A 26,124-nucleotide genomic window follows, 5' to 3' on the forward strand; every position below is an offset into this window, starting at 1 on the left:
GCGAGAATCACTCCAATATGAGAACAATCACACAACTGCAATGTTTAGAAATTTTAAAGATAAGTAGGTACCTATCAGGGAAAAAAAGATTTTAGCCTATTTAATTTTTAGATGATGACACGACAGTTTATTTTGATTTTTTTTTAAAGAAAAGGACATGAATTTTCATTTTTTTTATCACGTTCTTATCAATTTTTTCCCCGCCAAATGACTCTTAATAATCTGCATCAGTGATAGTATTTACTCTTTATGTTCTCTTGTATTTAATAAAATTTCCTTTTTAAAGTGAAACTACATCAGATAAAAAATTAATCAAGCTGTGTAAATAAAAAGAAACAGACCAAGGCAATGATTCAATGGGAATATGTATGTGTATAAAGGATAAAAAAATGATTTCATTTCAAAATTTCATCAAAAATTCGTAATACAATACACACAATAATAAAAACTAATCAAGGGATTCTTCAGTTTAACAAAAAACCACCGTTGATATTTAACCTTTTCCAGCATTTATAATAAATTCATTGCGAAAGCAATTTTCTAGTTTTCGCATCGTTAGCAGAGAAACACTGCATAAAAAAGAGAAAAAAATAGTGATCCATCTTTTACATTTTATTTTTTTAAAGAGACTTTTGAGCAAAATTTCACAACTATGACAACTTGCCACAAAATATTTAATTTGAAATATTCCTTTTAGTGAAATATCAGCTTTCCCAGTTGGGTTTTCTTTACTAATGCCAAGATAAATGGATGAGCATTTCGAAGTTTCTAGCGTAAAAAAATATAAAATAAAAATACTGCGCTAAACCTAACCTTCCGGAAACCTCTTTGAAATGATAAGTGTTATTAGTTACGCGATGCTGTGCGCATTTTTAATTTCTACGTTTATAACCGATGACTTTTTAAGCTGTTTTATCTCGTTTTTTGTCGACTTTTCTTCGTATTCTATGTAAAACAGAAGTAACTTGGTTATGTCAACATGTCAACAATTCGTCAAATTATCAAACGTATTTTGGTTTGTGAGGTTGATGTTTTTTATTAGGGAGATGAATTTTTGAATTTCTGAGGGTTCGTCAGGGATAGTAGGTGGGTTTTCTTCTATCTGTAGTGTAAGTCTGTTTTGTTTTAGTTGGGGACAGTTGAAAAGTATGTGTTGGATGGATGTGGGTTCGTTTCTGCAAAATTGGCATGAGGGTTTTGGTTCTTTTTGGTATAAGTGGTTATGAGTAATTTTTGTGTGGCCTATTCTTAGTCTAGTAATCCAGGATTTCTTCTTTTCTGTTCAGGTGGCCTAGATTTTTCCAGGGGAGGGTAGTTTTTTTATGTTGGAAGAGTTTGTTTGAAGTTTGTTGTGACCAAAAGTTCTGCCAGTTAGTAAATGTGCTGTGAGTGATTAGAGATTTAATGTCATCAGGAGTAAGAGAGGTAAGAGGGGAGGGGGCAGCAGCTGTTTTTGCTAATCTATCAACAGTTTCGTTTCCAGTGATACCTATGTGGCTGGGAACATACATGAAGCTAATTGAGTAATCATAATATTGGAGGTTAAAAAGGGACTAAGAGGACAGTTCATGTGTACTAAAATACTATTATATGTATCTATATAATTGTGCATGATGCACACTATACAGTACAATAGTCATGTTTATAAAATAATGTAAGTAGGTATTCGATTTTTTGAAATAAAAATTAAACTACATACTACAAATGACCAACTTTTAGTTATACTGATAAGCAACACAAGCCAGCATGAACGATCCATTCAGAAAAAATGTTTCGTAAAGTATTGCCAAATAAGCGATTATTTTCCTTACAGCATGTTTTTTTCCTCATGAAAATTACAACCGTTTCGATATTTGAAAAGCGTGGGTTAGATTACGTTGTATTCATCGAATTTTCTCCACTTACCTCACATCGTCTAAATAATTGATGATAGTAATTTTACCGATATTTTCCTATACCACCTGTTCGCAAAAATGAAATAGATTTTTTTGCACCCCGTGTTATATTTGTGTATACCTGAGAAAATATAGGTAAAATGTGTCGTTTATTGGTCACACTATAATCTATAACTTGACCCCAAAACACTTTCCGAACAATTTCATTCTACTCTCAATTGGTAAAGTAGCCTAAATGATACGTTTTTCGAATAAAATAATAATTCTTACCTATACCATAAAAATCCATTGGGGCGGGGAGAGAGAAATCGGCACCTTTTCAAGTGACAGGTTTTGGCTGTTTTCAAGGATCATATACCAAATTGAGGGCGATGAAAGAAAAATTAATAAATTTCCCAGAATTATATATTTCGATGGATCGATTATCCCTCCAAGTTGAAAAAAGTTTGATTACAAATTAACAAAAATAGGCATTTTAGATTGAGCAAAATATTATTCTTTTTGATACTCGTTACCCAAAACTAAGTACTCTTTATCACGATAGTTTCGAAGATAATAGGTTGTATTGTATGTAATTATGTATCATAAATAATAAAAGATCATTTCGACGTATATTTGCTTGAAATATAACGCTGAGTCTGTGATACTTTCAGACTAACTGACATTGTAGTTTAAATGGCTGGCTTAAATATTTACATTATTGAAACAATATAAGATCGTAAATCTGACAATAACTTTTACCAAATGAGACCCTTTTACTAAGTAAGATTTTTGCTCATTGGTATAACACTTGTCTACTATGCAATAAATGTTTCATCTTGCGTGTTTTAGCTGAACCCTTGATCACTTCTTGAATCGTTAGAGTAGTTTTTAAATGGTGAAAGTTTTTGCAGACTAATTTCAAAATATTAAAAAGCTTCTGTTCACGAGAAAACGATTAGGTTTACAGCGAAGTCAAAGATATTAAATTTTTACGATCACCATTAAAAGTTATTTAGCGTTGGAGTTTTTGTAACTTTTTATCCGTCCATTTAGTTAAAGAAATCCGATACACAACATAATGCTTTTCCGTATTACACTCAAGGAGAAAACACACAGCGCACAGCCTACCTATACAGGATAAAACAAATTTTCCATACATGACGGGACAGCTTTCGCACCAATCTTTTTCCCACGAACGCGTTTTTCTCATTTAAAACACATTTCTTTTAGGTTTCTCGTCTCCCAATTGAGAATATTTTAGATTTTCATCGCGAAAGCTCATTTGTTAACAGCTTTAGACTTTCATATTTCGACACCTTTTTTTTTTTCATCATCTTTGCTTTCAATGCGATTATACAGATTACATGTAGGAACGTGTAGTGACGATGCACTTTTTACTTTCAACGAGAAATTATTACTGAAAAGGATATACAAGCGTATTATGAGAAAACAATGTTCAAGTCCACGTTCTTGATTATACCCTCGTTTATGACGGTGTAAAAATATTTCTAAAGCTTTTACAATGTCCTTCATCAAGTTATCATACAATAGAAGACATAACGTATAAAGTTTGGTCTATAGCGAGAAAAAATTATTGTTGATCGATTGGCGCGGTTTTTAACACCACCAATCGAAAAAGGATACCTAACAAACCTAACATAAAATCAAAGCGCGAATTTTTCCCTTCAACAAATTGGTAAATGAAAGGTATAAAATTTGGAAACGAGTACGACGAAGATTTTAAAATATGTACCTACAAAGTATACAGAATTTATCTCTCTTGATATTTTAACGCTGATTTGGAACAAATTTTTAATAAAGATGATGCAGAGTTATCTCATTTTCATTTCAGTATTTGCTCAGGAATTTCGCAAAAGAGATAAAAAGAACCCGTTACTAAAACAGGAACATAACACCATCTAATTTTGATAAAATGAATAACAAACACACCAAAAAGGATCGAATTTTGAGACAACATAATTATAATCCAAAGTAAAATAAATATCAACTGCGGAAGAAAGTTTGCTTTGAATTAATTGGTCAACTTTCCAAAAAGATACATCTTTACAGTTCTAATCGATTTGCAACATAAGCATCGCATGTAATGAAATTAATTGGGGCATTTAAGGGTAAGTTTCTTCCATAAATCAAACCATGTTTAAACAATATCACTGCATATAGAAGATTATAAATAATGAAACATACGTTTTCAGCAGAAAATATCATTTGCACGAGTTTTCCTCGCGATGCTGATAAATCAAAATATGAAACGAATGTACCACGAAATTTTGCTTAAAAGAGATATTTATGAAATAATTGAATTTGAAAAAAAAATTATCTTTGGAAGTATCAATAGCGAATTTATAGGCAATACATTTTTGTTCAGATCTACCTAATACTGCCATACAACGACTTCTCATCATTCATTCTTCTATAATAAGTATGGACATGAAATTTTGGTGAAAAAAGAGACATTACGATTTTTGCAGCCCATGAAAAGTGAAAAGTTCCAGAAAAAATTCTTCTAAAGGTCTTACTGGATTGAAATAACAATAGGTACAAAACATTTCTAACGTACACCTTTTTTTCATAAACAATTTTTTTTTTCGCACATACTCAAGCGTGTTTATAAAATACTGAAAAACGTAATTTTTTGGAACCCTGGTAAGAATAATAAAAGTTTGAAAATGCTTCAAAGGATCATTATTAACATTTTTTTTTAAATTTTAGTCATTTTTTGACTATTATGAATGTATAAAGAGCAATTCCCATGAGCTGAATTTTTAAATACACCTATGACAATTTATACCCTCGATTTTTGTATAACCACAAACAATTTCTCATCAAGGTTGAGTAACAAATAAAAATAAAAAATAAAAAAAAATAGTCAAAGTGGCAACTCTTGAACAAATTATTTACACGTGAAAAACACCCTCGATTTTTGTACAACCACAAACAATTTCTCATCAAGGTTGAGTAACAAATAAAACTAAAAAAAAAAAAATTAGTCAAAGTGGCAACTCTTGAACAAATTATTTACACGTGAAAAACTACAAAATTTACAACAACAAAATTCTCGATATTGATTTTCAAATTTCTACCGTTAAAGGTACTTTGATCCCCAATTTTTTTTTAAATTTAAAAACTTGTCAGAAAAATAAAATTTGAATTGGAATAAAGCAGCATAATTCATTTCAAATTTCCAACTTAGCAGACTCACAGGTGGAAATTTTCTAAACGCTCCAAAAAATCTTTTAATTGTGACAAAATATTTTTTTGTGATTTCATAAAGCAGCACACGAAAAAAATATATTATGTATATGAAAAAACATTAAAATAGTACGCCACATTTCCCCATTATCTACGTCATGGACCACAAAATAATTTTTCAAGATTGAGTCACAAATAAAACTAAAAAAAATTTTTAGCCAAAGTTGCAACTCTCAAACAGATTATTTACACGTGAAAAACTATGAATTTACAACAACAAAATTCTCGATGTTGATTTTCAAATTTCTACCTTCAAAGGGACTTCGATCTCCTTTTTTTTTTTTTTTTCAATTAAAAAAAATATATACATCTGAAAATACGTTAAAATAACCTTTTCCCATTATCTAAGTCATGGACCTTGAAAAAATATTAAAACACCTGAAAAATCAATAATATCAGGTTCAATCTGATTGAAAATCGTGCATAAAAACTGGTGTGAAATAAGTTGCCTACTCGGTTTGCCGTAAATACGAGTACCAACGAGCTATCCTTGATAACACGTATTTACGGCAAACCGAGTAGGCAACTTATTTCACATCACTTTTTTTCGTCGATACTGAATACGGATCTGATACTCTTCCTCCACTACCCCCTCCAAAGATAACTCTTTCTTTTTTCTCTCATTCTATCCTGTCGTCCTTCCACAAAGATTATCTTCTTCAAGTGTGGTTTCAGTTTTCAAGATATAAATGATACAAATAATAGGTAGCTGGTAGGTAGAACTTATCATTTGGTTAAACATTTTTTTAAGCAATATGATTTTCCATGAAAAAAAGCGATGGGTTCGAATTAAAACTCACTACTTTGCAAAAGCCCAAAATAACACGTTTTAAATTAATTTGAGCAAGAAAATGCCAACAAAATTGACTTTTTCATAATTCAATTTTGTTAATTTTAATCCCGGAAATGAAAAAAAAACTTCTGAAGAACTTTCCTAAAAATAAGGCTGTGTGAGAACAATTAAAAACTGATTTCAGAAAATTCAAAATTTCTGTTTTTTTTTCTCGAACTAATTTGTACTTCGTGATTCTATAAACTTCAGCTCTAGGACCTCCGAAGGTCGACTTCCCTTTATGAAAAGTACTTTATAGTACATATTTTTTCATACTTGATCGTCCATGATTTCCCCAAATTTTGCCCCAACCCACGTCGAATAATCCTTACCAACTTCAAGCGCTACATTAAATCACAATAATAGCATTTTGTAATGAAAATTCAGCTAATAATGAATTCCAAAATTATATTCACTTGTATTTCGAAACTATAATAAAGTAATCTTTTTATTCAGATCAGAAATCGAAACGAAATTTAAAAATTTTAAATCCTACTCGTATTTTCTCTGCATCAAGTCTTCGCATCCGTTTTTTTTTTTCAACATTCATGAAAATTATCATCATCAAGTATGAAGAATTCCTTCATTTACATCAGCCCAAAGGCAGAAGCAAAGAGCCTCAAAAACGAGAGAAAAATGGTTATTTCGTGTAAATATTCCAATGTAAAAAAGAAAACACTATAAATGTAACTTATCGTTTTACAACAGTGGGAAAAAACAATTAAACGTGCATTCAAATAAAGCCACTTTTTCAACGTACTTGAATAAAAAATAAAAGAACCCCTTTTTTTTCATTCAACTATGACTTGTGTAGTCAAGCGTCGCATGTATTACCCATGTTTTCATTCCTCCGATAACAATTTTTCGTACTTACATCCGTAATTTCTTCCTTTTTTTTTTCAAAACTTATACAACAACATTTTTAGCCAACTTTAATGCTACATTTCTTTAGCTTAATTAAAAGCATGATAAGTTGAATTCACTCAAACTCGCGTAAACGTTGAAAATTACATTTTAATCTTCGCCTCGTAATTCTCACTTATCTGTTTTCTTTTTTTTTTTTGTGCCAACTTTCCTTATTTTCCGAAGGTACGAATATAAAAAGTGAAGAAATATTGCTTTTTCTTTCGTAGGGTCGGCGGTTGCTATGATTGGTGTTCCTAATCTACGCTCTTTTGCTTCAAATGCTACAAATTCTAGTAGAGGTTTTCAATGTCATCCGGACGGAGAAGCGGAAGCAACTGTCATACTGAGCTTAGGTTTGATGGGAGTGATCGCTAATATCATAATGATGTCATTGATTTTAATCAACAAGCATCTCAGACGGTAAGTGTACCACCTTATAACCAGGTTTTTATATACGTTTCGTTATTTATATTCCGACTCGTTAGGTTGGAAAAATGAATTTCCAACTTAAGGAGTAAGATAATTTTAGCCGAGTCTTGTTGCGAACCTACCTAAAATGTACAGTATTCGCACCTGACGTCGTCGGGTAAATTAATTATTCAAGTTGGAATTTTCGATAGTTTGGTGTTAGACCTAAATAAGGTGTACACGAAGGTGGTAAATTTTAATGTTATTTTGTTCGAGAGTAATTTTTCTTCGCACCGCTTTCATATTCCATTCACGCTTCATCTTTAAATAAGTAATCACAGAAACGGCGAAATTTTTAGCCAAAAAATCGATAATTTTGAAAAATCGTTCCAATCTTACGGCGCGTTAACGAATTAACATACGGTGCCGAGTAAAATTCCTCGTATGAGTTTCTCAAAGTCTTGCAGTAAAAATAATAACAGAACAGGGTAAACTTTTGCAGCCCTCTTAACCGCATAACGCGTTATGAAAGTTTCAAGATACTTACACGTTTGCGTTATCGCACTCACTTGAATTGCAACAAAAATTTAAACTTTTAATGAAACAATTGGTACGCGAAAACTCGCGCAAATTGAAATCGACAATACTACAAGTACCTATTTTGTTACAAACAATACTTGGGTACTTTTTTTCACAGTCGACGCGCAATCATCATAATTAAACCCACCTCAGGTTCTTCTCATTCAGTTTTCACCTTAATATTAGGTATTATACTTGTTTAAAGGACTCGAATGTATACGTATAACTAGTTTTTTTTTTCGTTTTACGTAAAATCCTTTTTACAAAAAATGTTTTTTCGTACTTTTTATAATTAGGTAGATGTAATACCATGTGGACGGATTCGAGTGATCTTAAAAAAATAATAATAATAAAGTTTCATCTAATATGCTAATTCTTTGAAAATACAGTCCTATAATAGAGTTAATTAATTTTTGCATAAAATACGATTTCTTTCCTCAACTATCAAAAGTTTTACCATAAACGCGGTCCAGATTTAAGAATTCGATTAAAATTCAATTAAGTAATTCCTCCGATATAAATTTTTATTAGCGTCACTTGCACCATATCAATAGTATTAATTTGCTTGCAGCATTTTTTTCTCTTTATTTCGGAATACATTAGCATGTTTTAAATTTTTATAAACAGACATACTCGTAATTATTACAAACATACGTCTGAAGTAGAATTTTTCTCGTATAGCTAAAGGTTCTTATAACTCGAGAATCATGGTTAAGAGGATGCACTGGTATTCGAATCTGTTTCACTGGCAAAATATCTTCACCCTCAGGGATAAATGTCTTACGATTATTTTTACTTGAATATGTTCACGAGAAACTAAACTAAAAATACATTATATTTCGAAAACACGAACGTTTCAAATGAAAAAAAAAAAAATTGGCACTGATTTTTAAGGCGAAAAGAATCACAACACTCATTACTGAATACAAGCTGCCTGAAGAAATTTTCTCGTGAAAAATGTCCCATGTTGGACAAAACACAAAACTCATTCTAACCAGAAACTTATCGGTTAAGAGAAAACTCCACGTGCAGGTATTCGTATAAAGCTATTTTCCACATTGCACTGAGCGCAAATACGAAGATAAACTTTTTTAATTTCACTTCGATATAAAAAAGTATTGCATTAAATCGTAATTCTAAACGAAAATATCACATATTCTCTCAAATAATGAATCTTGTCTGTTCATTTTTGTCCCTGGAAATTGAAAACAAATACCCAAACAACCAATTGCGTACGAGGTTTGACCTAACTAATTGAATTTTCTGTGGCTCAGGTTTTCTTAATTCATCAGATTTCTTAGAAAATTACGACTCCATAATACACAACAAAAAAAGACTCTTTGTTAAAACCCTCAAAAAAAAAAAATGAAAAGAAACTTCAGACACGCATTTCTTAAAAAACATACTAAACGTCAAAAAATGAACTCCATCAACTGAAAATTTTTGTCTTTATGTTCAACTCACTCTTTTCGAATTGAAAAAGAAAATACACAAATTTTCAGAGGTTCCCCTGTAATTAGATATTTTTGAGAATCAGTCGAGAAAAATTAATTTATCGAATTGCAAATACGCGTAACGCTAGATTAAACACAAACGTAATGATTTTATCAAATACCACGACTAGATTAGGGTTTAATTTTACTGTTTGCTAATTCATATGCCTTTAAACTCGATTCACCATCAACGGGACAATAATAGGTGCATAACTTCGTATCCTCGTCGAACACCGATAAAGCAAATACACGTAAATTTGAATGCGGTTCAATTGATGAAAAATAATTATGCTGATTGATAAGGTAGATTAAATTTTCTGATAGGTGCATAACTCGGAGGTGAAATGAAATCGACGATATTGATTTCGATAAAATTACTCGTAAATGTGGAAAAACAACGACATGGCAATAATACGAGCCATGAGTATAGATATTTTGATGATATGTACAAAGTACATACGAAAATGAATTCATTCCATTCTTGATGTTTTATAGATATCAAAAAACTGTAAAATTTGAATTTTGTTTACTTTACAAATCAAACTCACCCACAACACCCACTTTAGGATGTAACATACAAACACGAGTATATTATGTATAGTAAAATCTCACGCTCAAATAATTACACAAATTAGTAGGTATCCTATTCAGGTCTTTTTACCACATTACCAGTATAACAAAAACACACGCTGACTTGAATAATTAAACTAAAATCAACAAATTTCCATTTATACTACAACTTGCAAAGGCCGAATCGTCAAACCACATTCATCAACAAATGGAATCGAATGAATAAAATGCAAGTGATAGATATCTCTTTTTTTTTCTTTACACACTTCCTTCATAGAATAGAATTCACGGCAATATGTGTAGGTAAAAAATTGATTTGAAAATCTTTTCTCCTTAATACTCATCCTACATCGAATATCATTTTAAAATTGAAATCAACGAGGGTGGGGGGGATGATATTAAACAAGTGAAAAAAATCCCTTTTTCACTCACTGTTGCCCTAATGGTTCCAATTACAATCCGCCGCGCTGGTACTTTTTATCGAAAAGATATTATAATCATTTTTCATAAACATTTTACAGCTGGTCTCAAGGTTTACTATTCCACCAAGGCGCCGTTGACTGCGGTCGAGCAGCCATTTTATTACCACTCGGTTCGAGTATTCTGCACTGCGAACCGATTCGAAAATGCAGCCTAGTAGAAACCGCGTTCCTTCTTCTGGTGACCGTATCGACAATAAATATGCTAACTACGGTTCTCAACGACTCGCCAGTTTTTCCAGAAGACGGTAGCGACGAAAGTCTCATTTCCGGACCATTACTGATGGATTCTCCGCAATGCGCGTTATTCGGAACATTCATGATATGGTTCGCCAGCATAACCATAAACTTGGGGCCGACATTTTTGAGCGGTGCTTTGGCAGCACGAGCTGAAATGATACGTAACGCTCCGAGTTGTCCTTTGGTTCATGGTCCGTTCCGTCATTATATATTGAACGCTTTATGGATATCGATAAATGTGATATGCGTCATGTTGACATTATTTCACTTACATAAATTACACAGAGATTTAACCAAAGCGAACGTCGAAGCTGTCAAAGTCACAGGTTTGGTAACTACTCTGGTCAACGTGACGGGCTCAAATGCTCCTGTTAGAACCGCAGGTGCTGCAGTAAATGCCAACGGCGGTGTACGTTAAACTCATCTACTATCCATTCCAACTTCACACACAATTGTTTGGCTATTTATAGACTGATTTGTTTTGTTGCAGACTGCGAAAGTAGGTGGTGTCAGAAATGCCATAGAAGAGCATCGCCGCATGCGTAATTACTTATTACGCATGGAACGCGAAGGCATCCAAAAAGTGAAAATGTTCCTCGTGATAACAACTGCATATGTCATATTTTGGGGACCACTGTTTTTCGTTACTTTGGCCAGACCGCCCATTATCTCAAGTACGGGACATGAGGTAACTGACGTATTCGTGGATTAAACTTTCAATTCTTCATTTATACCAAAATCAATCGTTAAATTAATTAAACGCTATCAATCAAATTTGTCTCCATACGTATACTATCGAGCTCATTTTTTTTAATTTATCGAATACTTCCTTTAAAAGGTGGAATAAAAAAGATGTACATATAACAAATTGCTTTTTCCTGAATAAAAAGTCTATCTCTATATCGTCATACATATACCAGGTGTCCCAGTTTTGATTGGGAACTCGTTAGCTACAGCCACAAGAGATCCAATTTCCCTAAAATTATGAACGCAGAAAAATACACCCAAAAAAGAGGGCTAAAAGTCGTCTCAAATAAGGAATTCAATAGGTCAGGGAGATTCAGAAACTCAAATCGCAACTTTTTAGGGGAAAGGGTGACCGAGGAATTGCACAGGTTATACTACCCAAAAGTGTGAGGACCCCTCGCTCAGCTCCCTGAGCCGAGTAGGAAACTCATGATTTTTCTGGGTAGTCTTCCACTCAAAGAAAACATCCTCAACAATTCTCACACCAAAAAAAGGAAGTGTTTTTTTCTCTCATCGACCATACTTCAGTCAATTAGAAGTCTTTTCAATTTTGGAGCCGGACAAAATTTTGATGATTCTAACCTACAACTTATCAACTCCGATCGAGGTGAAATTTGACTCCCTGAAAGACTCGTCTTTTTAACCGCCGAAGTTAATTTTTCGATTTTAGGCGAAATTTTTGAAAATGGCCAAAATACCCTGTAGGTATAATAATTTTATACAAAAAGAGCAAATATAGAGATAAAACTGAAACTTGGTTAGTGTTCTAAAGTCGACCCCCCCCTCCCCCCTTCATCGATTGTCACCATTTTTGGACCGACCTGGAGCCGCCAGCAAAAGTTCACTTTTCTCCAGCAATTTAGAAATTTGGTTATGAAGTGTAGGTGATAAGGTGACATGCTCTTTCAGCGAGCCAAACAGCTCGATTGAAGTTAAGCTGTTTTGATTTCAAAAACAAGCCTCATCAATTCAAAGAGTACTCATTGTCAGTACAAGGCACCCTGAGAAAATTCTATTTCAAAACACTTTGTTATTAAATAAATGAAAATCATTCTAATACTCTAGAAATTTCAAAGGAGAATATATACATATTATATGCAGAAACGGCCATACAAGCTTTTCATCATTTCTTATACATCGTTATGGCAAAATTGATAAATTCATATTACATTCTGAAGCAAAAATTCGTTCAACAAAGAAACTCCAATATCCTACGATGCGATGGCAAGGAACATCGATCCTAATACATTCATTTTTTTCGAATTACTTTTTAACTAGACCACACACTATACATATAGGCGAACATACCTACGCTATATCTTGATACTCCGTACGCCAGCACTATACATACGTAATCTACGTATACTGTACACACGAGGAAAAAATTAATCAAAATCCAAAAATACGGCTACATTTTAAAAATCGCATCAAACATCCACAGCTACAGAGTATATATTTCTCCGCAACAAAAATATTATTTTTTGACGAAATTTCATGTAACATCTGAAAGAACCCCGCCGCGCCATGCCACGCCATAAACTCAAAATTACTTATTTTTCTTCCTTCTATCCTTAAAGGCTTTGAGATATTACCTAATTCAAGTTTTTTTTTTCCTCTCATAGAAAGTAATACTATCATTTTTTAAGCAATACAAATACAGCAACATCAAAACATCAGGTGTTGAGATCCACCTCGCCGGTATAAAAAGAGCAAATTATTCTCGATGGAGTCGTTAGTACGTCTAACAGGCTGTTTTTAGATAAGTAGCTATTTTTACTCACATCTTTGTTCAACGAAATACGACGCGAAATTTCCGTTCCCTTTTTGGCGCAACTTATCTGATTTTGAATATTTTTTCATCTCGCTAATGATATTCTCTAATGCCGAATTAATTATTTTTAATCAAAAGCTATTTTATCGAAATTTCATCGTCTTTTCTGCTTCAGTCAATTATTGAAATTAATCTCGCCTTTAATATATTTTAACGATATTGAAACTTGAAATAAGTCAAAGAGAAAAACCACAGAATAGTTTTTTTCTCTTGAATTTTAAAGACTATTTTATTCAAATTAAAGTTTAAAACCAATAAATTTTACGAAATTTAAACCATTAATAAAGGCGAAAAAAAGAAATCAAACTCATTTACAAAACTATATCTGTGACTCGTATTCAAATTAAGTTATGTAAATTCGATTCTTGAAGTAACCCTTCCCCCTCCCCCCAAACGAAAAAAGTTGGTAAATATGAAAAATCGTTTTGAATTATATTTCTTGAAAGAAGAATAACTGCACTATACACCTTGCATCTTTTCATGAAAATTACAAACCAAAAAAAAAATCAAAAGTCCTCCCAACTGAATTACAGAAAAAAAATATACAGACAACTTTTTCAGTCCTGAAATGATTTTAAAATATTATTTAATCGATACAACACTGCAGTATCATTACGCTGTCGAGAACTGAGAGAAAAAAATACTCCAAAAAGGAAACGGAAATGAATATGCAAATTACTCCGAATCTTGGAGCGTTTTCCGTAATTATCTAGGCGAAACACGATGTTTCTTATATTCGTAAGAATTTCATTCATATACGAGAGTAGGTACCTGGAAAACAACTTAATGATATTCTAACGAAATCGATCATTTGAAGAACATGTAAATAAATGTGTGCGTCGCATATTGCACTAACTGCTCTAAATTACCATTCTTTATCGTTTTAAAAGCGTCGAAATTAAAGTGAAATAATATGTACATACAACTACATATTACAACATATGTACCAGCTATGTAATAAAATGGTATGGTCCAATTTGATAAATTTACATGTAAGGAACCTGCTAAGCATCTATTATGTGAATCTATCATTTTAATCAATCATCGCCATCTCTAAATAAAAGAAATGTAAGCACATTTGCAAGATTTTAATATTCACCCAGATACCAATGAGGAAAGAAATTTAAATTAAGGGGACGGGTAGAAGGGGTTGATAGTAGCAAAAAAAAATTTAAACAGGAATCCACCGACAGTAAATCAAAATAAAGAAACACCTACCCAAAAATCTAGGTACGTTCCATAACAATGAAGAAAAACAGAAATCTGAGTTGTTTTTTTTTTTGAATTTTTTGAACTTGGAAAATCATGTACCTACCTATCACGATCCTAACCCCATAAAACTGACTAAGGAGAAAATGGAACTTGCTGTATCAAAATTTCGCGGTTGTACATCTATTTACCAGACACCCTGTACTTATTTGCATAAACAAATATGTACAAGGAAACATTCAGACAGATTTATTCGGTAAAATAATACCTACAATATTGGTGATAATTTATGTGTTTTTCTCAGGTCACTTTGCATATAGCTTATCTACACGCATTTGTAAATCCAATGTTGTTCATAACGCTTCACCGAGGATTAAGACACGCCGCCTTCAGATTATGTTGCGGCTTTTTGTACGACTGGGTAGCCAGCTTGTTCTCCAGACCTGTCACTCCGCCTTCGAACCATACGCACATACCAGCTGCCGAAGAATCCGATTTCGTGGTCGAAGTTCCTCAAGCTAATTTACTCGTGCCACCACCTCCACCCCCGGTTCATCAGCCCACCGTTCTTGCTCAACACAATACGTCAATTACTAATTCACCGTATCATCAATGTTTCCAGGTAATTCGTATAGAGAAAAACTTTTATACTGAAGAGTCCCACTACATGCTACACCAATCACCGCAAAAACTTCTTCCCAGCAAGTTAGCCTTTTGCAAAAGAAAAATCTCTAACCGAGCTTACGTTAAAAGTGGATATATGTTTATAATTCACAAATGCATTCGAGCTTAAAAATTTAAACCGCAAAAACTCGTATTTTCCAGCAGACAATAAAAACCGAATCGATATTTTTCGCCAAGTGAAAAACACCATGGCAAAAAGTTTTTAAAGAGGATAACGTAATTAATTATATTTTATCAACAAAAGCTAAATATCATTAGGATACCGTTTATTAGTCAGGTTTCTTGAAAAGCTGCTCATTTTACCGCGCGTTAATTCGACACTTTTGAAAATTGAATTTCCCTGTACTCGGTAGGTATAATTTCACTTATTTCGCTTATAAAATCCACAATAATAAATTCTTCGCGAAATCGTGCTCATCGTTTCTTCATTCGAAGATACGTACTCGCATACACAAAATATCTATAGTAATTTGATTTAGAATCGTTCGCAAAACTACCTTTCGACATTTTCAACGTATCCATGTACGTAGTACATATAACTATCCATACGTAAAATCAACATCACTTTTCCCGCTTCACTTTAACGGAGAAGTACGACAGAAAATACGAAAATGATACCAAAATACTATACGTATACACGAACAATACGATATTTTTATCTGGTTCATTTCTTTTTCTAAGTAAGTATATCGATTTCACATCTACGAGCATCTTTATAAGCAGAAAAACATTTACCTACGTGAAATTCGCTCTTAAAATTACCTAACATAATAACCAGATACCTTCACTGAAAACTTAAGAAAACTGTGGGAAATTTTTTCAAAAGCAACAAGCTTCTTTACAAATTTTTAATTATTAATACCTAATTAGAGAGGCTTCGTTGAATCTGAGTTACGCCGAAGATGATATTAGAAATCAACACAAAGTACTAGGCAAACAAACGTTCAAAATATTATGAAAAAAAAATTTCACAAATAAATCATTCAGCTTTAGGTAATCTGAAAAGATTAACTTGAAGTAGGTCATACCTACCTTAAAATCGAGAATGCCAAAATTTATTTAGTGGAAAAATTTCCCTTTTTTTGTTCGCTTACGCTACATTTCATATCGTTTTTCAACTCCCATCGAATTAATTTTAATTAGAAACACGTTCCGTATTTGCCAAGAGCGTGCTCAATGCTGACGACCCATGCGTCAAGGGAGAAGGCTCCAGTCAAAAAAGATTTTACACGAATCCATTTTTCAACTGATTAACACACAATATAGACTCCTAATTGTAGATTGATAGGTGTATGTATTCATATCATTCATGTCTATCTTTGTTTCGAAGAGGAAGTCGGTGGAGGGGGGGGGGGGGGTGAAATTCGAATGGTTACCGCAGGAAAAATACTTGAGAATACGACTCGAAACATGAAATTTGATTTTCCACTATCTACTTTTCAATTCCATTTTTTTTTTTACTTTAAATGAAAAATTTTTCTGAAAATTGCTCTTGTTTTGTTTAAATCGATTTGAGAATTTGTTTTTCCAAGTTTTCGGGGAAAGATATCTTTGAGAAATTATAATCGACATGATCCCAATAGGATTATTTTTCCCAAATTATCTTCTCCCTTTACAAGAATAGATGAAAAATGCCAATTTTTATCGTTTTCAAGAACTTTTGAGAGGGAAAGAAAAAAGAAAAAATTACCGAATAACTAAACCTACTCGTACTTGGGCTAAAGCAACGCCCACATGATCAAAATCACATTGATTGAACTTTTCTCATAGTATGTATTTTTTTCAAATTTTTAAGAGTAATTATGCCAAAATTAAGTATTTTTGAAAAAACACTTTTTTGTAAATTTTTTTAATGAAGCATTTTGCTATTGCAAAAATTATTTCTTAGAAATTTTTTAGAGAAATTTTAAAAGTATTTAATCACAATCTTTAAAAATTATTTTATCGAAAATATCAAAAACCATCACTTTAGTTTTTTGATATGTTGTTCACACAGAAACGGCTATTTTTGAGAATTTTCAATCCATGCTTTCATACTTTTACTCCAATTGCAAGTTTTTAAACCAATTTTTTTACATCAGCAGCAAAAGTGGCAACATTGATTTTGACATCATGAGAATATAGCCCTAAGAATGTGGAATAAAATTGGAAAAAAGTTTGAACGGCAAAGTTGATTAGAACTACCGGCAGATGCATTTGAAATTTTCATTTGGCAGTCGTTTTGAAAATTTTCAAATGTCCCTCCTGCCTGCAAAAAAAATCGTGGGAACCATCGGTTTGCGCCATTGTTCATCGTTTGACGACCTCTAACGACATGCAAAATATGAAAAAGTTGATAAAAAAACGAAAATTAGCTGTAGGTAGGTAGAGGTACTAGGTAGGTCTAGGTATTCATTCGTTCTCTTACATTACAATGAAAATTGAAAATTTGAATTCTCACTTTTTTTCGACGTTATCTGACATCAAATCACATCTCGAATCACAAAAAGACCTCAAGAAATTGGGTACAAATTTTTCTTTTTTCAACAATAATTTCAGGAGTCTTGTCCATAAAAAAAAGAACCAATTTTTTTGAATGGATTTTTTAGTGAAAGTTTCTGCCATTTTCTCGTCGAAGGCTCCGAATTCTATGAACATGTTCTAAGATCCGTATTAGCGATATTAAACAAAAAAAAATTCAATCTAATACAAGAACGCGAAAGTAGATAGATACTGAGCGCGAAATTCGGAAACCGATTTTCACAAGAGACGAAGAAGCAACGAATTGTTTGAGGCCATTCGAATGTTTTTCCACAAAATTTATAAACACTTCTAGCGAAGTCGTAATATTCAAAAACCGCGCCTACGAGTAAGTATACACACGAGATTCAATTTTCGTTCAGTAAAAAACTGAAACGAACTTATATAATTTTTTCTTTAAAAAAAAAAATGACGTAAGAAAAGTGTAGGGTAGGTGTGTATTCTAAAACGTATGATAATTTTATGAAAACTTTCAAAAATATAAATACACGACGAGTATTCTAAAGAAGAAACTTTTTATGCAAATTATACTAAACGATGAACCGTAGCTTTATTCTCAGCACTTTATCAATACCAGGATAGAGATACGTCAGCTCAGTACCTAATACTCCTTTAAAAACAGCATACAGCCTACCTACACACGTAAACATCCTTCGCAAGCATAATATACACTATTAATGGAGTCACACAAAGGAAGGAACTACGTTTGATGAATTTTACATCACCTTTTAGGAAATTACATGTAAAATACAACATTTTATCCATCTCAAAAAAAAAGAAGAAAAAATGCAACGAACACGCCAGCGACAAAAGAATAACAAATTGGTTTTTTGTCAGGTGTAAAAAAAAAACCTTCCCGGTGATGAAAAAGTGGTCACAAGTGAAAAAAAAAAACAAGCCAGATTTAGAAATAAATAGACGAATAAAAACACACGTTCAAGTATTGGTGCTCAAATTTCGACGAGCATTTCATTACTTATATCGTATACATAAGTGGTCAAGTAATTTCGCTTTGAAAGGTTTTAACCTTTTGTGAAGAAAGCACTTCGAATAAAAAGCTAACAGTATTATACGGAGAGTAGCCACGTACTTGTTGCGCCTTTTCAGATAAATTACCCGACATCTTTTTAAAATAATTTTCAACCCCTGTAGAAGTAATTTAATAGCATGTTTTTCGTCCACCAGATGAGTACCTAGAAGTACCTATATAAATTTGTAACGATATTAGCCCTAGCATATAAATATATATATGTACCTACCTACTATATTAGAGATAGAATATTGATGGAAATTTAATTCAGCCAAAATGTGAAATTTTAACTCACTTATTTTACGCGAAAAGTAGGTAAGTGAGTACTCAATTGTCGAGTGCGAATAGTACGCATAAAGGTGAATTTATAATTTCGTTTCACATAAATTCATTTTAAAAGCTATTTATTTATCTATCAATACTGTATAATTATTATTCTTTAAAATCAATCATCAAAAATGAGATGCTTAACTGAAGGTTGTGTTTTAACCTCGAAACAATGCGGGAAAAAATTCATATTACTTTGACCATATTATCATAAAATGAGTATAATACATACAATAGGAAACATTCAAAATTTGAACAGGATGTTCAAAAAAATTTTCGGGAGAGCTAGTAATGCCTAAAGATTTTTCCGAGAAAATTACACGATTTCAAAATCACCTGCAGCAAAACTATAAGACGCCTACCTCCAAAATTGGAAATTCCTCTCAAATGGCTATAATATTAACTGTAGATAACGATGTACCCACACTCGAATATTTAAAATTCAATAAGTAAGTATCCAAAATTTTTGACATTTTCATTTCAAAAAGACAATATGACTCGCGAAAATATTGAACACGAAGACTGGATTATTTCCTGCTTTAATTTGTGGTCAAGATATAACTTTCAATGAACCTATGACCATTTCCAAACATACATGTACAACATAAATCAAAATTCGATCCACCCGGTAGGCTTGTAGTACACATATATGCACATACGATGTACTTCAGTAATACGAATGAACACTTCTAAACAATACGACGAAGACTATAAAATCTTAAGTAAACTTGAAAGCTGTTCGTAGAAAGGTTAAAGTTTGGTTTGCCGGGAAAAATTGATTTTATTGAGACTCTTGGCTATTTTCCATAACAATTTGTAGCAGCCCTTTCGTATATAATACGATCAAAAATAGCGCTTTTAATATTTTCTAATTTTGACACTCACGCCCTTTCGTATACCCAGCGTTAAAATCCTCTCTACAATGGTAGCTAACAATACCTTTTTTAGAAAGTAATTTATCATAGATTTATATCGCCAAAATACGCATACGTGAAAAGTTGGGCTTTTATAAAATTTTCTTATACGAGTACATACGAATAAAATCGTCGACATACCTAACTAAAGACTTTGTACAAAAACAGGTGAGATTTTTTTTTCAACGTCAATTTTTCATCAGGTATTGTTTTGTTAGCATAGAATTGATAAATTATTTGAAATTTTTTACGTAAATTTTCACAGAAAAATAGGTAAGTAGTCATCATAACTTTTCTATTTTAATGATGTCCAAAATTTTGGAACTTGTTCAATTTCTTCGAGTCTGACAAATTATTTCAATATGAAACGAATTTCATCGTTATATTTTTACGCTTGGTAGTCATTTAATGAATTACAAGCGAACTACAATAGCATTCTAATATCTGAATTGCGAAAAAAATAAAGTTTTTGAGTTTGAAAAAATTCAACGTTTCTCTTTTTTTGACTCTCGATTCATCAAAATGGACCTAATTTACCTACATTAACAGAACTATGTTTCTAGAGGTCTAAACGAAAAAATGAAAATTGAAAAATATTTTCAATACTTAGGTACATAATTTTTTTTTTAAATTCGCTCATATTTTTTGATATTTCTGTACAATAGGTAGTAAAATGTAACAAACATTTATAGTTAGAAATTGACCTCTCAATACGTAAATTTTGTGGAAAATGCGGAATTTTCAAAATTTGACAATAACTTCTTGAGGAGGAGGAGGAGGAGGAGGAGGATGAGGGGGGGGGAAATCAAAATCATAATTGCGTTATTTTTGTTTTGAGAACTTGTATATAAATTTACTAGATGCGAAATATGTACGAAATTTGAAGTAAACCTGAACAGCCTCGTCCCATCAATCTAAAGCACATTCACTTTCATACTTTCATAAATGAATTTTGCGAGCATTGAGAGAGCGAGAAGCTCCCTTGCCAGCCCTATCAGCGTCAGACTCCGACGTAGCTAAACTTGAACCATAGACATTAGACGACAAATTAATTGCTTGTTTAAATAAATCTGCGATGACATTAAATCATACGTAGGTACATTAAAGTATTAACAAATACTTAAACTAAAATATGGAAGAAGAAAAAAACATTAATCGTGTTTCGATTCCACGCCAGGCAAACGACATGGCGGAATTAATGAAGAATCTACGTCAATAACATTCAACAATTTCGTAAAAAGAATTAATTTAAGAGGTCGATACACCGAAGTAAATTTCTTCATTCAGTTAATGTTTAAGCAAAGCGGCTATCTTGAAATAAACCTCAACTTTTTTTTTTGTGGAAAGAAAATATGCAAATTTTCTTCTACGCAGTAGAAGTGTACCTACAAAATTATTTATATACTCAATGAATTTCTATTAAATTATCAATTTTTTTTTACATTACAGCAAATGTAAATAACGAAAGTCATCCATAAAAAATGGTTTTCGATACTAACATGAAAAATACTCGCTCCTCGCAAAGTTTCATTATTTACGAAAAACCAACAGATATTCAACTGACGAATCGTTTTCAAAATAAACTTAAAATGACATTAATACCGAAACTGATATCAAGAATGTTTCGCAGGATGCAAACTCTACACATCTGAACGAAGATATCGAAGACACGTGGGATGACATAAACAGGCCTATTTCAAAGCCATCGTGCAATCATACGTGTCATCATCATACACCAACCAATCTTCCACTATATCAACACCAGTCTTTGGCGGATGCGGAAATACAATACTCCGGATACAGCTCTGCCAGCGAATAAACATCGGCATTATGGATTCAATAAACTTCGTGATCAAATTGACCAAAAATATCATAAATTAAAGACAAGATTTGTATTGCAAGTAAATATTAAATCCGGATGAAAATTCGGGAACGATTTGGAAATTAGAAGCTACGAGTTGAAAAATTTGAGGAATGATTATTTTTTCAATTTGCATTCAGGTTGATGATTGTTGAAGCTGGCATTGCGCAAATCAATGTCGAATTGAAAAAAGAGAGTTTACTTCATCGAGTTGGTAAAATTCCAAATTGAGAATATTTACGTAACGATGTTCAAAAGATTTTTTTCGAAAATAATTTGAATGATTGAAAATTTTTCAAGTCCCTCCAACAATGATTCTGCGGAACGCCCTCATTACTGGTAATATTTCATCGACACTATGTACCTCTCCCCCCCCACCTCATGACTGTCTTTTGCTGCATTTCTGATTCACGCAAGATTTTTCAGTTTCTATTGTAAATCATATATCACCTAAGTAATTTATATTTTTGAAATTTTAAAATAATACAAAGGAAAAACAGATCTGAAACTATTGTTAAACTATTTTGTAGAACAAATGTAGGATAACAATAATGCTATCACGTTTTCGAGTTGTTTTTTTTTTTAGATGTTAGATTTTACCATTTTGTAATCTTTGCTAGACATAAATTACAAATACCTAGTTGATTTTTTTCATTACGTATTGTTCATTTCACAAAAAAAGTAGGTACCTCCCTAATAATCACAATAAAATAATCATCTATTCAAAGTTGAAACATACTTTGAAGAAACTTTCCAAAAAAGAAGGAAAAGAAAAATTCCCTTCACGCCATTTTTTCTTGAAATGAAATTCCAAATTGTGGAAAATTCTTGGAATACGTAAATTACCTGCCTATCTTTTAAAAATGCCATTATTGTATGAATTTCAAACAAAAAAAAAATATATAGGTAAATGTTTTCAAATTTTTCAACAAAAAAAATAAGCATTTTAAAATCAAAGATTATTCCTCCGCCTGCATTTTTACGAGTACATTATATAAATACTTCTGTATGTACGGCGTTTTAAATGCCAAACATTCAGCGCCAAAGACGAACACAGGTAAGCACATACGTAAATTCAGGAATTTTCCTCGAAAAAATAAAAATAGCACGCAGTGGAACTCTACACATTTTCATCTTTTAAATACATGGTTCACTTTTTCATCATAATTTTTACAGTTATTAATTTTAAAAAATGTGAAGACATGTTCAAATAAATAATAATGTGTTTTATTAATCCACTCTTCTCACTCTCCAGTTAAACCTTGAATAAAATTTGAATAGCAAAACTTATACAGCCAGTTAGTTGTAAGGGAAAAGTCCCTAGTCTTGGAATTTTAAAAGTACCCAATAGAAACTGAATTATCCTCATTAACCTTTGAAAACTCGATGGTAGAATTTTTGAGCTCTTCAACTCACTCCTAACCTTAAAAATTTCGTGAAATGTATAATTTCTAAAAATTTCCTGAAACTTCAAAATCACTCAAAACGGTTCGAAACCGCTTCTAATCAATGGGAAAGTGGGGCAAACATAAAAATTTCAGCTTTCAAGCAGGAAACATTTTTTTTTCGCCTTTGGATCGAATAAAATTCGTGCAAAGCTTGAGAAATAGACCTTAATACCTGAAGTTTTGACAGATAGGCTATTTTTGTATGCTCTTCCGATCTAGCTTTGTTTAATTTTCCAAGAAAAAATTTTCAATATTCTCAACCCTTTCTGTAGAGTAGAGAAAAGGAAAGGAGAGGATGCATACCCAAAAAAAAAATAAAAATCAAGGTATTCAGGCTTGACTAAAATTTGATCATTCTAGAAATGTAATTTTTTAAAAAAAAACTGTCAACTGTCTTTTTGGAATTCACATCTCCACACTCGACTATTATTTCGTTCATTTTAAGAACGAAAAAATTGCCCAGATAATTCATACGAATAGTACAACTGAAACACGAAAGCGAAATTCGCCTTATTCACGTCGCCAATAATTTAAAATGCCAGTTGGTAGAACATGAACCTATGTTCATCTATTGGTTAACAAAAGGAGTAAAGGTTAATCCGTAAAAGGGACGAATTTAAAACAGATTACATAAATGGCTTCAACTTTAGTAAACGTGCCCACATTTTAGTCTGTCTTTGAAAAGACTTTTACTTCGATATAATATATGTGGTAAGTATTTATTATACACGAGAAAATATGTCGACCTTATTAACATCTTGGCTTTGCGAGTTTATAGTGTTTACAGCTGCGATGCATCGCTCCCAACAGCAGTTCCGACAACGACTTTTGAATTATGCTTCAGCATTGTATTATTGTGAAAGCAAAGACGTTCTTTTGCGTTAATTATTAAACCTCAACGAGTCCGAATTAGCTTCCTTTGTTCAATATTTACACAATTATAAAATCGATAAAAGACCAAGAAAGTACTGAAGGGAAATTTAGAATCTGTATGTGTTGATCTCGTTGGAGAAAATATTCCATACATAAATTGAATAAAAAACTAAATGAAGGTAAAATCAACGAAATAATGATAACCGCCTGCGAAACGTACTGCTCGTATGCCCTTCTGACCAAGGTTTTCTTTTTTTTTTTAACATAACACTCGTTACAAATTTCCGTCGCGTAACTACCTCTTTAATATCTTTCACCTTTTTGCTGAGAATTTTCCAGGGTATGCGCAAATGAAGTAATGTCGCTCAAACTAACCAGAGCTCACTACTACAGGATAAATGAAAGCTCATATGGAACATCCTCTCCAACACCATTTATCATTTTATATCGTTAAATTCGGAAACAGCGCGGTACCTTCTTTATCTCTTTCTGTTCGCTTTTCTGCGCCATTATTAACTAATTTCGACGATCGCCGATACCATCTGGCAAATAGCCATCCAACGATTATAGTACCTAATTTATTTATTGCACCTAATCTATAATTCAGTGAATAAAAATTTGATTTAGGTCTTGGTTAATCGTTTCTGTATGGTACATTAATTAAGCGAAACCTATGCCATTTTTCCTATAGAAATTATCTTTTCCCTCAAAATAAGATGGCACGAAAATATTTTCCGCGTTTGAGACCAAGAAGGTAAAACTTCCATGCTAGAAATATTCCAATTACATTTCTCTTTGGGTAGAAGAGTTCATGTAAATTCTATTTCGAGTTAAGCATGAGATAGGCCAACAAAAACAAACCATAATTCGTTATTCAATAAAAATATTTGTTTGAAAATCTGAATTGAAACGCTAAACTTGAAAATTAATCTAGGTAACAAAAATGAATTTTAACAGACAATTGAATCACAGAGGAAAAAACGTAGTAAGCCTCGACTTTATTTTAATCCACAAAGGGTAAAAAGTTCGACAGATGTACTAAGTTTATTAATTTAGTAACTTTCTAAAAACTTTTAAACACAAAATAAATTAAGCAGACTCAGTTTTAGGCGCGTAATAAGCTTCGATACTTTATTGTTAAGCGAGTATATGTATATATTCGAGGGGTGCAACGCCTAAAATTTTAATTAACCCAAGAACTAAACAATTTCATGGCCCGATTATTCAAAACGCAGCACTTCATTAAAACATAGCGTTAAACTATTTAGATGTTTCAAATCCATTATATTCATATTTAAGTATGCAATACAAGTTAGGTACCTCTGTCTAAGGGTAAATACTTGTGCAGTAGGTACCCATATAGGTAGACAGGTAGGTAGGTAATTTTTATATCAGTATTCCTGTTCATTTTACTCTATGGCTATGTAATAAAAAAAATTAAAAATTAAAAAATCTACTTCAAAGTCAAGTATTTTCAATCAGAATAAGTGAACCACGAAGGTACCCAGTTACCCACCTACTTATATTTATAAACTCGAATGGAAGTTTATAAAAACACTGCCCGCCCCCCACCAACGGTCATCACATAGTAAAAAATTATGTATCCTGAAATGCAATTTGAAAAAGTGTTTTACCCCATCTATTTATATTATCAGGCATTTAATACGAGCGCAGACGTTAATTTGTAAATGAAACGCTATCATTTCCATTTAAACGAAACCGCAATTCGCGTTCCCTATTAAATTCTTTTGACGTGTGAAAAACCAACGTGGTTTTTTCCTCGTTTGTTTTGTAATTTAATCGTGCATTATAAATTTCAAATCACGGCGTGGTATCGCAACAAAAACACTTACCTGCTCAAAACCTCCCAAAATTTCCATCGTATCCATCGCAGCGTTCACCGACAACACGTCCAGTTTTTTATTACACAGCTGGGAAATAACATGCACGACGCTGGTTTTCCCACTACCGCTATTTCCAACCTGAAATACAAATAAATTAAATAGCGCTCGAATCAAAGGGTAAA

The 26,124-nt window shown here is 32.3% G+C and overlaps 2 protein-coding genes across 4 annotated transcripts in view; one reads left to right on the forward strand and one right to left on the reverse strand.

The window, feature by feature from the left end:
• LOC135840062 (uncharacterized) overlaps positions 1-23,011 on the forward strand; it is a 39,035-nt gene extending 16,024 nt beyond the window's left edge. For all 3 annotated transcript variants that reach the window (XM_065356393.1, XM_065356394.1, XM_065356392.1), the window contains 5 exons: positions 7,113-7,305; positions 10,457-11,063; positions 11,145-11,342; positions 14,746-15,063; positions 21,547-23,011. In XM_065356393.1, coding sequence (XP_065212465.1) covers positions 7,127-7,305; positions 10,457-11,063; positions 11,145-11,342; positions 14,746-15,063; positions 21,547-21,735 — 1,491 coding nt within the window. In that variant the 5' untranslated portion in view covers positions 7,113-7,126 and the 3' untranslated portion in view covers positions 21,736-23,011. The remainder of the gene's footprint in view (positions 1-7,112; positions 7,306-10,456; positions 11,064-11,144; positions 11,343-14,745; positions 15,064-21,546) is intronic.
• LOC135840049 (midasin) overlaps positions 1-26,124 on the reverse strand; it is a 78,892-nt gene that overhangs the window by 42,477 nt on the left and 10,291 nt on the right. The window contains exon 35 of the mRNA XM_065356366.1: positions 25,952-26,080. Coding sequence (XP_065212438.1) covers positions 25,952-26,080 — 129 coding nt within the window. The remainder of the gene's footprint in view (positions 1-25,951; positions 26,081-26,124) is intronic.

The sequence above is a fragment of the Planococcus citri genome, chromosome 3, assembly GCF_950023065.1.
Source record: "Planococcus citri chromosome 3, ihPlaCitr1.1, whole genome shotgun sequence".
Taxonomy (NCBI): Eukaryota; Metazoa; Arthropoda; class Insecta; order Hemiptera; family Pseudococcidae; genus Planococcus; species Planococcus citri.